This window comes from Cyprinodon variegatus, unplaced genomic scaffold (assembly GCF_000732505.1).
Source record: "Cyprinodon variegatus isolate N-32 unplaced genomic scaffold, C_variegatus-1.0 Scaffold484, whole genome shotgun sequence".
Classification (NCBI taxonomy): Eukaryota; Metazoa; Chordata; class Actinopteri; order Cyprinodontiformes; family Cyprinodontidae; genus Cyprinodon; species Cyprinodon variegatus.
In genome coordinates this window covers 498,972-514,433 of record NW_015150937.1, presented here as the reverse complement: position 1 = coordinate 514,433, position 15,462 = coordinate 498,972, and the positions used below count along the sequence as shown (strand labels likewise).

Below are 15,462 nucleotides of genomic sequence, written 5' to 3'. Positions count from 1 at the left end.
GTCATGTATTTATTGTTGTAATATTAACCCCCCCGACTCATCTTTATTTATTGCAAGCTTTTCTCATATCGGGATCATTTTATAGCTTAGTGTAATGCAGCTACAAGCCTTTTATGTGCTTATAAGAAATGTGATTTGTATTGTTTTTAAGTGAAACATTTCTGTGCTTACAGAAGTTTACAAATATTTGTATCGTTAAGATTTAAATATTTGCAAAGTTGTCAAATTTATTTTGATTATGTTTCATCTGATATTTTTTATTTACTTCTATTCAGCCATTCAGACTCAGTACTTTGTTGAAGCATCTTTTTCTTTTAGTTAGAGCTTTCAGTTTTCAAGGTTTGTCAATGATTCTTTTTTTTTTTTTTTTTTTGCAGATGTGTTTAATGGTGAATTGAATTATAATGTAAAACACATTAGATCAAAATAGATAACTGTTTTTTTGTTTTGGCTCACTGTCCTGCCACAGTAGGACGTGATCGGCCCCAAGTTTTCTGTTACACCTGACATTTGATTTTAACCGAGTAAAACTCATCCTATGTTGCTATAATGTCTCAATGAACTTATGCCCTTTCTCTAGTAGAAAAACATGAACCGTTTTATTTATACTTAGATTAGATGACCTACCAGTGGACTCTGTTAATTAGGGGATTTCAAAAAAGCAGTTTTTTCATGTTATTTGAGGCTGCTAAACAAAATGCATGGGATTATACAGAACCTAATGCACATTTTGAGCATGTGGTCATGCAAATGTTGACTCGTATTTTGTAAATGAGGGATAGGCAATTATATGGAATGGTATATTAATGAATGCAATTCTTACTGTATCTTATGCTAGGAATTTATTACTTTGCAAACATCTTTTCAATTGTATAGAACAGAACAGATGCACCACTTAATTTAGCTTGTGTATTGCAACCTATTTGGCAATGGTTAGGTTTTAGATTTAGTTTTTCTTTGAGTGTGTGACCGCATGCAGAGGTGTGTGTGTATATAGCTAAAAGGGGCCCTAATCAATTTTTAGCTATTTTCTGTCATTATTATCATTATCGCAGTCAATACCTCAAAATAGCATGATAAAATTGTAGGACTTTATTATGTAGCCTAAAAGACACAGGGGTCAGTAAAGGAGGTTTATGGTGGTGTGATTTATCATAGAACTATGATCTAAAACAGGCAACATATTCTGGTCCCACTCCACCATTTAAGGCTGCTCTGCTTTACTCTGCAATGCATGCACCGACTACTAATGTTTTTGCCGTGCTACGTAATACCGTCAGCAGAGGGTAACTATTTTAAAGAAAAACACTTCTGCAGCATCACCCCTCATGCAGTACTTGACCTACCTGAACCTGAGGGCCTCCTGCAGAAGATGTTTGTTTTTGTGCTTGCCCCTGAGATATCAGGTGAAGTGTCTCAGTTTCAGACTTCATTACTCAGGTTTGTTGAGCACTGCAAACAGAAGGATTGTGTATCCACCATTATGCTCATTATTGTAGACCTAATCCAAATGTTTTCAAATGATGTCTATTGATGGTTTTGCATAGAAAGCTTTAAAAAATGTTTGTATTTTTTTTTCTATATTTTGTTTAAGATATTCAAGTTATTAGTTCATTTATGTAATCAATTAATTATTAGTAGTTAGATGAAGTGAATTTTAAATATATTGAAAAATAAAACTTTGGATTAACGGAAGCATTGTTTTAATTAACTATTAAGGAGAGTCTCCACTTCAAGATTTTTCTAATCGAGTGAAAGAAAAAAAATAGCAATTAGAGAAATTACTGAAGTAAAGGGAAAAAGGAATTTGGTAAACAGACCTATTAAATAATAAGTAGCTGTCTTACTATTTGAAATGATTGTGTATGTATGATAGAACAGGGTGGCTGCCTCCTTTAGTAATATAGGCCTTTTAGTGTATTTTGCCTTGACCTCCCTGTCTAGAAGTCTAAGCAGATACAAGTAACATTAAAACAATAAAGAATATGTGAAAAAAAAAAAAGAAATAAACTTTTATGCAAGTTAGGTTAATAAATGCTTGTTCAGTATTCAGCAAAGTTACTCACAGAGTAAAGGAGCTTTAATTTTAGTTAAGTTTAGATACTTAATAAAATGTTACCTCTGTAAAACTAAAAATTACGGTGATGAAAAAACTTCTAGAAGTAATTTTTGTCCAAAAGTTTACTTAATTAAAAAATGTACCTGATCCCCATCCACCTCTGCTGTTTAGTTGATTGATCAAAGAATATTTTGCAGATGCTTAAAGAAACAAAAAGACGTTGACTAGTGTCCATCTTCTGATGATCTCTCTAGAATCCAATTTAGTTTTTATCAGTGAATGCACCCCACTCATTTTTGCATACTTGGGGTGAAAAAATCATGGCCCATGATGTCAATAGCTTTAAGAACAAGTTAAAGAGTATGGGGGTCGGGGCTTACTACTTTTCCTGTTTTGTAATCCAAGCAGAATCATTGGCAGCTTTGCTCATGTGTTAAACATAAGCTGGGGGAAAACGGAGCAGGTCTTCTCTGTGCTCTGACTGCATGCTGGGCTTTCAGGACAAAGGAGCTGTCTGTGCCTTAGGGCTGGACAATATTTCAATATCAACATATATCGCAGTATGATTTCATTCAGTATCAGTGATATGACTTCAAAACACATTTCTGATATTTCACTATACTTTATAGTCTATTATGCATTCATTTGTCGTTGACGTTTGTGTAGTTTTTAGTTGTCTTTTGTTTTTAAAACCAAAATTTCTAAAAAAAAAAAAAAAAATAGCAAAATACCTAATGGTTGTTAAGATGTACCTTTAACTGAAGGGATCCTTAATAAAATTCCTGCACCTATAAATAATAAGACATGATTGAACAGGATTATAGTTCAAGAAAAGTCCCACTCCGGCATTAAGTGTAATTATGAGGGAATCCATTGTGGCTCTCATGCTGAGTGAAACCTCTTTCACTTTGATCAAATATTTTTTGAGCCGCTGTCAGAGGTTTAGTTTCTGAAGACAAATAGTTTAAAGAAATGCTGCTGGTGTATGTGGGTGGCTGGGAAAGAAACACACAGGTCTGGACTGCGTGGGTTTGTGGATAGACCCTGCTGTGTTTGAGCTGCATTTCTCTCCTTTTTTCCTCTTATTCTCACCTCCATTAGTTGAGCCATGTGGTGTGAGTGTTTTTGTGTGTCAGAATCTGTGCATCTCGTGTGTCTGCGGAGTGGTATTCTACCCATTTTATAACGATTTAGCTGACATTTTCTCTTGCAGCTACATTTAACTCTAAAAACTTTTTTTTCTAAATCAACAACAGTATATTGTTAGTGCCATCCTAAGTGACACTCCATCTCTAACTAAAGGTTTACTCCATTACTGCTGAAAAAACAGGAGTTAAAGTAGTCATTGATATGCCTTTTTGCCAATAAATTACAGCCAGTTGGGCATTCTATGTAAACCTGTTAACATTTTGTACAGGTAAAAAAAAGATAAATTATTAGAATTGTTGTAATTTAGCCACTTCCATCTGGGGAAAAAGGTGTGAAATGATGACTGACTCTTTGTAGCTGGGATGAAGGAGAACTGTCAGTCAGCAAAGGAATGGATGGAGGCTGATAAAAGAAAGGAGCGTTAAAGGGAGGGAAGCTCTTGGATGCCTTTGAATCTGTGAACATTAATGGAAAACTGAGGTGGAAACAGGATGATAGAGGGAATATAAGCAAAATGAATAGAAATGCTATTCTGCAACTGGGAGTGATTGTGATTGTTTTCCTTGATAAAAGTGATTTCTCACTAGAAAACAATAATTAAAATAAACACCAGTTGTTAGTTATTTTTTAAATAAGTAATCCTTAATGTGTACAAACTGTAATAGTTTTTTTTTTATTTATTCTTTGTACATATTTAAAGGAAGATGCACTCCATAAACTACCTTAACAAACATATTCTTTCACTAAGACAAGTTAAATGCAAACAAAGTTACAGTAAAAAGTATTGTAATTTTATTAGATAATTGAAATTGTAATTTAGAATTTCTTTGCTTTTCATTGAAAAAAGTTTGGGCCATGAGTTGCCATAAATACAACCATTCAAAAAACAGCATAATAATTTCATTTGTTATATTTACATAAATAAATTCATAGCCTTGCTTCCAATGGCACGGGCGGTACAAAACGATAGTTTCATCTTTGTGAGTTTGTGTTGATATAGCCATAGGCGGACTCATGGGTTGTTTCGATTGAGCTTGAGACATGAACATCCAGCAAATGGGGCATTTTCTGTGTTTATGTTCACAGATGTTCTACAGTTTCATATATTGACAGCCAGCGACAAATCAATCATGTCTGTTCTCCTTTGCGTATTTGCTTCACACTCAGTAGCTCATTAGCTACGTGGTCAGAAGTTAGATAGCAAAAACAATAGTAAAATCCTGAAAAAAGTCAAAGATTGGCATGTTCTATTACTTTTTTTTGTTGTAAAATCCCATTCTTTTGCGCGATCGTTCACATTCCCAAATATAGGCAACTTGTATGTGATCTCCTGTGTGAACTGCAGTCATACATTTCAAGTGTCCTGAATGTGCAGTTGAGGATGCAATGATGTCACAAGAAGTGAGTGGGCTTTAAGTCTTTTCAAGAAGAACCAAAAGAAAGGCTGCTCTCTGCATTGCAAGACGCAGAATAGGGACCTTTGTTGAGTATTAACGATGTTCAGGTCGGACGAACTCAGATATGTATTAGATTTAGGACCACATAGCTAAGTGGCTTGGGTCACATTTGAAAAAAATTGGATCTGTGTTGTTCAGACTGTCATGAAAGTATCAGATACAGGTCGCATATGGGCAAAAAAATCGGATTTGGGTCACGCCAAACTGTTTAGTGAACATGAGCCTAAGTAACTTTTTCTTTCCTCAATGTATTCTCTTCTAAGTCGCTTTGATGGAGATCCAAGTATTAATGAAAGAATTTAGTGGTTTATCTTCTCCCCTACTAGCTTTGGTAAACAAAATCACACTTGCAAGTTTCTGTGCATCCCGACGTAAAGCCATTGGCTTCAGTAGCCATACAACCCGCACTGCGCTACCCACAGGTGGTTAATAAACATATTTTTATTTTGGAGATGTACGACATAGCAGGGCCATCAAAAAGCCAAAGAAAACCTTGGTCAGAAGAGGGAAGGAAGATAAAAGGACAATCAGTTCAGGACAGGGCTCGCTCATGACACCACAAACAAAAAAGGATGCAAAACTGATGCACACCTGCTCTTAAACATAAAGATACCATCTGCTAACCTCTGTTAGTGTTATTATTGTGACTTGTGAGTGATTGATTTTTAGCCTACAGCTATAAAACATGGACTAATAGGGAATGGTTAAAGTGGCTGGACAGCTCAAACAGGAAGCCTGGGTTGGTATCCCAGCTGGGGGAATGAACCTTCACGCTAATGCCTGCTTTGGGGAGTGGTGGTTTAGGGGTTAGGGCATTGCGCTTGGAATTCTGAGGTTCTGAGTTTGAGCCCCGCTCCCACGGACTGCCACTCTTGGTCCCTGAGCAAGACCCTTAACCAAACACTGTTTCCCGGGCACCGCACAATGGCAGCCCACTGCTCCCCAAGGGGATTGATTAAATGCAGAGAGTTAATTTCATTGCTCTGTACTTGTGACAGAGTAATGACAATAAAACGCTGGAAACGCTGGTTTACTTGATAGGCAGAATAACACTTAACTGATTTGTATAAACATTTTCAGCAAAAAGGCTGAACTCTTAACTTTCCAGACATTATTAGAGATATGCGTCTTCCACCTGTTTAGAAAGACAGAGCTGTAGCTGTTGGATTCGCAATTGGCAGTGTTTATGACAGGCTGTTTTCAAAAGGTCCTGTAGGGAGAGCACCACTTGAAAATTACTTAATGCTGTTTTGAATTTGTAATGATTAACTACAGTCTTGGAAAAAGAAATTAGACTTCATTTGTTTTTCTTTTCCTTCCCTGTAATCTTCAGGTAATATACCGAGAAAAAAATAAAAAAATTGAAGAAAAGGAAAGTTGTTTAGTTATAGACTTAGTTCAGTAAAAGTCTGAAAACAAAGAAAATTTTGAATTTGTAGAAAAAGAACAAAAATAAATAAAATAAATATGTGTTTGTATAAAGCTATCAACAATAGCAGGTGGTGAGTCCCGCTGTGAGCCTTGGACTGCCAGCTTCCTCTGATAAAACAGCCACTCTATTCGGCAGCCTGCTCCTCCACACAGGCACACACACTATAAATTGTGTTTACAATCATTTTTCTGTTGTTAATATTTTTATAATACTAGCATGCTTCCCTTCACTCATTATAGCTCCCCAGTGATTGCTATAAAAACATCTCTGTAAACCTCCGCTTGTTATTTTAATAAACTTATGCACATTTGCTGCCTCACATATTTCTCACTCTTTATGAGTTGCTCTTTGCTTGCGACCATTCCTCCTCTGCTTCACATCCATCATCTCCAAGGCGACCACGGCACGATGGCACAGGCCTCATAAAGAGCTGTTCTCTCTCATGTCTCGTCTTTCTGCCTTTCAACAGTCCTTCTCTCTGTCAAACCTTACGCTGCTCCATCAGTATCTAGCCACTTTTCTTATCCCTCCTGCTCCTCCCAAATGATTAAGAGCTCTAACATGTTATCGATTCCTTTCTGCTCTGTGTATCTTACCCTATTTGCTTCAGGGTAGTAATTCCAGGAAAACATCGCAGGAAACCTGCACTTTATTAAATTTGGGTTAATTTGATTGCTTTCTTTTGAGCCGTTTTAATATTATGATTCACATTTACTTTAGATTAAAAAAAAGGAAATATGTGCCTTACATCACTGACTCTTCCGAGGTTTCCTGCCCTAAAATGTAGTCATCGATCTGATCACTTTGAGGTGCTATAAACTTTAACTTGTAGCTCATTGTTGTGCAAAACATAGTGGATTTTGGCTAATAGGCCTTAATGTGAACTACTGTAACATACTTTTTCTCAGAAGAACTCGTACAAACTCATCTGCAAAAACTTTTAGCTTAGTTAGCTCTCATTTAAGGGAAGCTCAGACTGTTGTGAAGCGATTCTTTAGATCACATGACTTATTCAGTGATGTACCCGACCATCTCAGGTTATAGCTGGGTTTTTTTGAGAAGGACAACATTCAAGAAACATCAGTTTGCACCTCGAGCTGTATGTTGACCTGAAAAATCACTTAATTCATCTCAAATTAAGCGAATGCGTTGGATCAAAAGTTGTACAGGGTCGCTTTTATGGTATTAGTTAAAAACTTAGAAGAAATAAGTCATAAAAATTAAGGTTTTCAGTTTCAACATTTTTCATATTTTAGAGAAAATCCAGATTTTTTAGTGTCTGTCTTTCTGATCACTAGTGAGAACGGATAAAGAAAACCTTTGTTGATTACAAGCCAACAAATTATCCAAATCTTAGTTTATGCTGGTAGTTGTCCATACTAGAATATCCTAATCAGCAGCAATCAGTGATCCACAAAATAAATATGAACTGGAGCAAAAACAAAAGTAAACTACTGTTTGCGGTTAATTTGACCTTTTCAGGATTTGAAGGGACTGAATATCCTTTTTACTAACAACTTACACGCTGACTAATGTCTGCAGCTCAGTAAATGGCTTCCAACACAGCAAGGGTACTGATACTGATACTTAGACTTTTCTCTGCTGGACGAAACAGTAGGCTCAGATTCTGCTGTGAATAACTGTATGTGCACTCTTTCATGCTACTGACTTTTAAACTTGCTCTACTCTCTACTTTTTTTCCAAACATAGAAAGAACTCTGGATCATTGTTTCTGTGTTCTTTTAGTTTGTTTGCTAAGACTTCTCAAACCCCCAGCCTGGTTTTATTGGAGGTTTCCTCCTGTTAAAGGGAAGCTTTCCTATCTGCTATCCTCTCTGTGTATGCTCAGTGTGAGAGATTGCTGCAAAAGTAACTCGATAAAATTGACTGTCCACGCTTGCGACATGATGGTCAGGATGGGGGATTGCTGCAGGTCAGTGACTCGATTCAATCTGCTGGGTTTACTAAGATAGAAAACTTTTCGCTCAAATTAAAGATTAAACTTGAAATAAATGTGTCTATAAATTAATTTAAAAGACCCATGAGATAGTATCTATTGTAACCAGTGCTATAAAAGTCAGCTGTATGGAATTAAATGGCTTTTTGTTATTAAGCAGTTACAGCCCTTACCTGTATGAGTTCTGATCAGTCACGGCATCTCAGTCTCACCCTAGAGAAGCTAAAATCTGACTGTTGTTAGCACTGAGCAGAAATAACAGTTATTGATTCCTGGCTTGTCTATTATTTTTTGTTGTTTTTTCCACAGGGGAAACTGAGGGAGCCCAGTGTGTTTGTGAAACAAAGCTTCTTTATATTTGCTGTAGATATTTTTGTGTGTATGTGTGAGTCTGTGCTGTGTTTGCAGAGCGTTAGCTTATAGCTGTGGAAATGTAAACACACCCAGCATGTCCATGCTGTAGACTCAAGCTTTCATGCTGCTGACAGTTAGATCTGAACCTCGCCCTACAAACACAACATCTATCACTAATATAACATCCATCTACACCTCAAGCTGCTTTGCTAATTGGATGAAAGCTGGCAGGTGGCAGAAAAAAATGCCTCTGTGTGTGTCTGGGTAAATATCTCAGTATTCATTGGCCTGTTCTTGAGGTCATTATTAAAGTTGTCTGCTATAAAGGTCCTGTTTAATGCTTTTTATCCTTTCAAAGTCGGATATACATACAAGTATGATGAGATAATGTATTTAGAATTAAAGATTATGCATTTATCATACATTAATTGTTTTTTCCAAGCTGGAAGAAAGAAAATTGCCTTCATAGCAAAGCAGCCTCTCTGTGTGGGTGCCCCCATTTCATGACGTCACTGTATCACCCCACTTGTGAAGGCTGACTTCTTATAAAACACACAAAACACATTTTTAATGACTTAGACATTAGCTAAAAAAGAACAGTTGCTGTCACTGTGCAGATTAGATGCCAAAATAGTAAATTTATACAGCTCAGAATTGGACGAAATGCTGAGGTTTACTCAGACATACGTTAAAGTCAAGTGAAATACCCCTTTATACATAATTTTGAATCATTAGATGAATTGATATTGCATGACGTAAGCCCTTCAAGGTTTTTTAACATCTTAAATTTTAATTTAAACTAATTTACTGTATATGGCTATAGTTAAAGTATATTATATCATTACTATGATATTTTGAAAAAAATGAAAAATTATATAAAACAATAAGAGGTTAATATTCTAAATGTGTATAGATGTATTTACACTTTTAAATATAAATATATATATTTTTAGGAGAATAAAAAGTAGCCTTGCAAAAAGGGTTCTGCAATCTGAGTCTCTACATCCATGACTTCTATTCTACCATCTGATGAATTTAAACAAAAGCTCACATAATTCAAATTAATGAGGTACTTATGAGGTGATCGCCCTGGACACAGCAGCAATGTCAAAGCCTGGATGAGAGTATGACACGAGGCATGAAAGCTATGATAAAAAAAAAAGGGTTTATTCCATCTAAGATTGGTTTCTAAACCCTTCCCTTATACAAACATTAATTTTGTGTTTAAAAATTAAGATGAAGTTTTTTGTTTTTGCAATCTGAAGTCTGAAAAAACACAATTGATTGTCTTAGTTTTACTATTTTGTCAATTTTTTGCAATTAAATTATGAAAATATATATTTTGATAGGGAGAATGTTGTTAGTTTATCAAACTGTATATAACTCTTAAAGAAAAAAAACCTACTTAGAATTAAAATGTGATGTTAATACCGGACAAATTTACTAGCTCTTTAGAAATATTTTAGAGTAATGGAAGAACAACAAGCTAAAATACATTTTTAGATTTTTCTAAATTTTCTCCATTTTTTTTTTATTTTTTTACTTTTACCTATATGTATTCCATATTTTAGAAGGAAGTTGCCGAAAGCATCACAAAGAGATAGTAGAAGCACCAACGTTAGGGGCCAACCCTCTAAAGTTATAAAATGGAGTGATATTACTCCATTTACAAATTGTCATTATGCATATGACTACATTTTAAGAAATATTGCATGCATTTTATATCTTATTAATTAGAAAGCCTATCTACTTGTAGTCTGCAATGCCGTTCCTAACAGGCTTGCCAATTGTATTTTTAAAACCGCCTCAACATGTTTTTTTTTTTTCTTTGTAGTCCCATGCGGCAATAAGTCTGTGGGGTAGGGTAAGGGTGAGGAATAGTGCTGGATTACTCTGCTCCATACAACCAGAGAAACCTGTAGTAATTGCCATGCTTTTTTCACCTCTTATGAATTTTTCTTTTAGATTGTAGGGTTGGTTAGATGGGCTGCTCAGTGGCGCAGTGGGTAGCACTGCTCCCTTGCTGCAAGAAGGTTTTGGGCATTCGTCGGTTCCTCCGGGTACTCCGGCTTCCTCCCACAGTCCAAAAACATGACTGTTAGGTTAAATGGCTTCTCTAAATTGTCCTTAGGTGTGAGTGTGTGCGTGAATGGTTGTTTGTCCTGTGTGTCTCTGTGTTGCCCTGCGATGGATTGACGACCTGTCCAGGGTGTACCCCGCCTCTCACCCATTGACTGCTGGAGGTAGGCACCAGCATCCCTCGCAACCCCAATTGGGACAAGCGTGTCAGATAATGGATGGATGGATGGATTGGTTTAATGGATAATGATAGCACTTTTGAAACTGTCACTTTTTAAAAACTAAACACCTTGAAAACTATTAATGTGGCCATGTTTAATGCCTATACATACCCTAAGAAGTAATGCCCCCCCTCTACCAGGGCTTCAAAAATAAGGTCAATTTATCATTCACAAGAACTCAAATGCAGAACTCCTGTAAAGTCTTTACATGTCTCCCCCATTGCAGCACATTCACTTGATATTTTTGGGACATCAAACTTGAACAAATGTTCCTTTGAGAATAAGTGTCAAGAACAAACTGCAAACTCAAGACTAACAGTTCAGAATAATGTAATTTTGTTCCTGCACCCCGGGTAGAGAAGAATCTCATTTCCTTTTTTTGCATAGTATATATTGGCCTTTATGATGACCCAAGAAGTAACATTTTGATTTAGACACCAAAGAGATGTGTGTTCAAGGCATCAATAATCTAAGCTATTCCTGGGATGCATTGATACTAAAATGCTAATGCTGTAGCTTGGTGTACCTAAGCAGCAGCTGAAATTCAGTACGGACCTTGAGGTGAAATCTTTGTCTGCCCTCTGCTCTTGAGGTGTCTTGCGCAAAAAAAGCTTACCCTGTCTTTAAATTATCAAAGTGTGGATGGCAACAGTCCAAATTTGGACCTGGGGCACTGAATTGAGCTGTCTGCACTGTGGGGGGTGCCAGGGGTCAATTTAAAATTCACAGGCTACTTCATACACTATGCATTAGGCATAATATGTGGAAGTGCTGCAACACTTACAATCCTGCCCACACACAAACACACACACTTTTAGTGTTTGTACATAAACTCCTGCACGTATTAGCCAGTATCTTCACTCAGTGCGAGTGTTTATACACACATGCACACTAATTCTGTCCTCCTTTATGCCTTTGGACGTGAGTGGAACAGTAAAGCTAAAGCTCCTTGTCCCATTTGCCACTCATCTCCAATTCAAAGGCACAGCCTGCGATGCCCTCGGATGCACTTGGCAAGTGAACAGCTAACCTACCCACCAGCGTATCAGCCTGCCAGCCGGGCTCACAGGCACCTAGCATGCCAACTAGCCCACCCAGCAGCCACGAGCTAATGCTTCACTAACCCCATGTTGCCCTGTGTCTTTTCCTTCAACTGGGTGTTTGTTCATGTATTGACACATTGAGAGTTTAGTTGCCCTATGTTGCATAGTAAAAAGGCAGTCTGTAAGTCTTACTTTTCATCTACATATACATTCCTTTCTTGTGTTTATGAAAAAAGCAACTTCAGTGGTGCTGTGCTTAATGTCCTTGTTTAGTCTGATCAGAGTTTCGTTCCAAAAACAAAGCCTAGAGTAATTATTAAAGCATGTGAGTGTCTCATATATTCTTAATTGGGCAATTGCTAATTGCTTTAGCTACACACCATCAACATTGTGTTGTGTTTTTCCCTGTTGGATAGAGCAACACCATCTGCTGCCAGAAAAAGAAATTTAGATCAACCAAGATGTCTGCTAGGGAATGGGGATAATCTTAGATGACAGTTATTTTTTAAGGTCTTTGCCTTTCATTCTTATTTGTTTTATTCATGATTAGGCTTATTATCCAACAGTTCCCAAATGTTTCTGCTCTTGAGACTGTCACTGGTTGAGGCAGTGGCTGAGCCAGGGCATTCTCAAAGGGTTCGCTAGGCAGGGACCAATGTTCACTGAGGGGAGGCTAGAAGCATGTCAGTCAGTCTAAATTAACCAGATGCTACCAATAGGAAGATAAACGAGCACAACATCTGTATTTTCCAATAAAATCACTTAAGACAGACCAGAATTTAATGATGCCCGAGTTGATAAATGGACAACCATATTTATACAGCAGAGCTGTATAAATNAATCACTTAAGACAGACCAGAATTTAATGATGCCCGAGTTGATAAATGGACAACCATATTTATACAGCAGAGCTATACACATAACCCATTTCATGGTATATGCAGTTGTTCTCTGTTGACATAGAAGAATCCTATATGACCTGCGGAGCCACTTATCTTTCCTTTCTCTTCCATGAAAGACGAAAGCTAGCTATAAAAAGAGAATGAGTTATGCATTTTTTTGGTATTAGTGTAAATATGTGAATCACTGTGTATTTTTTGTCATTGTTTTTGTCAGTATATAAACCATAATTTGTCAAATTATTTAGGACATATTCCATCTGAAACAGTCACTGCTGCCATCCTCTGGTTTAGAAGGCAACTGCTTGTTCCACACGTGGTGAAATATATCCACATAGGATCAATAACTCACCTGGTGGGGTTGGCCAGTTATTGCCCCACCTTGGACAAATGGTGCTCGCTGCATTAACAGTTCAGATAGTTGGATGGATCAGCTTCAATGACTTCAACCTCCCCACCGACCGATCTAACTGGGAGCAGGCTATTTTAGCTTACTAGGAATAGTTTTGGGAAGGCTGGGGCTTTTTGGATAAAATGGGACGTGAAGTTAGCCTCCGGATTGGAGCTTCCAATTCGTTTAACGGGCTTTTCCACCTTTTTTTCTCACTACTTTCAGTCTCTATATTCCAATCAAGGGTCAAACTATGTTACCTCTTCTCTTAGAAAAAAACATAACTGTATGTTTGTCTTTATTCTGCAATGAAGATCTTTCATGTTGCAGTCTCTGCAATATGAGATAGTTTCCTGTATATATACACACATATACTTAGCCTACATTGAATGTAAATTTGCCTATATGATAAACTTCTCTAGAAAAATCATTAGCACAGACATTATCCTGGTAACATTGTCTCTAACACAATTGATCATAGTTTTTCAAACCAAATATGATGACATGTAGATCAGGGTAGGAAAGCACTGAGAAACTTTTTGATTTCAAAATGTAATTCCTCCATCTCTATTAGTCAGAGACCATAGACTTCTGGTTATTAAAGTGAACTTTCTCTTAAGGCTACAGTTATTCCCTTAGATTGTAGTAATACTGTTGGAGCTGTGCAGCAGTTCACCCCAGAAATAACAGGTCAAGCCAAAATTTATGAAGTGTAAAGCTGTTGTACCAATAAACCACTTCAGACCTTCCCTGCAGCTTGTGAGTCACTGAATTAGAACTTAAAGTGTGTTTTTCTTCCTCATTTTTTTTTCTCTAAATGTCGTATAAAAGCAGATGCTTTAGCTGCAGGCCAGAGATTTGGAGGGACACATTAAGAAAAAAAAAACTCAGACGTTACCTCTGTTCACATCACTGCATACAGTCTGCATGTGGTAACCTAACATCTTTCTATCTATTTAGTTTGATTAATGGTGATTTATTTATTTTTTCTTTAGCAGGTCAATATCTCCAATTTAATTGGTTAATATTTTTTTTTTTATCGTAACATTAGGAGTTATATCAAAATTTCAGACATGGAAAAATAATCTGTAAAAATCCTTATGTTTATCCATATTAGTTTATATTTTCTGCCATAGGTAAGTTGGAAATGTATTAAAATAATAAAAGTTTATTTGATTTGGCACTACTTACACAGTAAAGTGTTAAATCTATTAAATAAAAATTGTGTTAAAGGTAGTCAGAAAAAATATTATATTTCTCTTATTGCCCTGTTGTTAGTTTTTCTCTCTTTAAAGAAGCTCCTGACTAATGATCCATGTCTCCAGGGTGAAAAGGATAACCTCCTGCAGTGAAAGAAACTTCTACCAGTTAGAAATGTATTACAGTTTTAATTTATTTTTTTTATACTTTGCTGTGTGGAGCCTGAGCTGCTCTGTTTATGCATGAGGGACCGGATTTTTCCTGGTGCATCCTGGTTCCTGTTAGTTTCCCCTTTGCTTCCAGTAATGCAAATTCATAATTTGACAGTTTCTCTTCTTGTTCACCCACCCTCCCCTTTCCTTTTCCCTCTCCCTGTTTTTTTCTTTCTTTCAGAGCTCTTTGAAAAATCATGGCTGAGAAGTGCAAGAAAATCGGTAACAAGTGAAGCAGTGAAGAAACTAAGACACCACAATCATATCAAATCCGTCCATTTTTATTTCTGCTTCTCTATGTCTCTATACATTATTTGACCATTATGTATTAAACCATTTTTCGTTCACATTTTTCCCTGTTTGAACACCAAGTTGTGCCAGAGCTGTTTCTGCTTAAATAAATTCTCATAATCTGGTGGTGATGAGTTGTGTTTCTTTGTCTCCTGTTTGTTTTGTGCCTGTTAGCGAGACGCGAGTTGGCGGATGACTGTCTCTTGCCACAGCACACTAATATTTCTTCCACAAGTGAAAATGGGGTCATGTGTCCCCCTCTGACAGCTGTGGGAGCCTAGAGGCCTGATTTTCTGCCGTACTTGTGGTTTCATTAAGTGAGAAGAAGGGAGAGAAGAGTGAAGGAAATGAGGGATTAATGAAGTGGGGGACAGGGGAACAGTGAATGAATGTGTTTGTGTGTCTTCACCTTTCCTTTATACTGCATAATATTTTCCATCTGTTGTCTCCTACAAAGATCTATGTATACTTTAGTATTTAAAGAAAGTTAGAAAATATAGTTAATCATTGCTGTTAGGTCTGTATTTAATGAAACTCTTTCTAAATAAATCAGAAAAAAAATCTATGCACTTCTCTCTTTATTAAGAAAAATAGGCATAAGTATTTGTAAATGGCCAATATGCTGGACACGGCACATATTGTCCCTGCTGGCTGTGTTTCCATGGTGACAGCAGGGAATTTCTCCCAGCAATAAGGTGCAGAGGAACCTTCCAGATAA

The 15,462-nt window shown here is 36.8% G+C and overlaps 1 protein-coding gene across 2 annotated transcripts in view; it reads left to right on the top strand.

Annotated features, from left to right (window-relative positions):
- Window positions 1–15,189, top strand: part of LOC107094458 (MICOS complex subunit mic25a-like) — an 85,306-nt gene extending 70,117 nt beyond the window's left edge. Inside the window, exon 9 of one of the 2 annotated variants that reach the window (XM_015390050.1) lies at window positions 14,635–15,189. In XM_015390050.1, coding sequence (XP_015245536.1) covers window positions 14,635–14,658 — 24 coding nt within the window. In that variant the 3' untranslated portion in view covers window positions 14,659–15,189. The remainder of the gene's footprint in view (window positions 1–14,634) is intronic. The other variant, XM_015390051.1, reaches the window with a different exon arrangement.
- The last annotated feature ends 273 nt before the right edge of the window (window positions 15,190–15,462 follow it).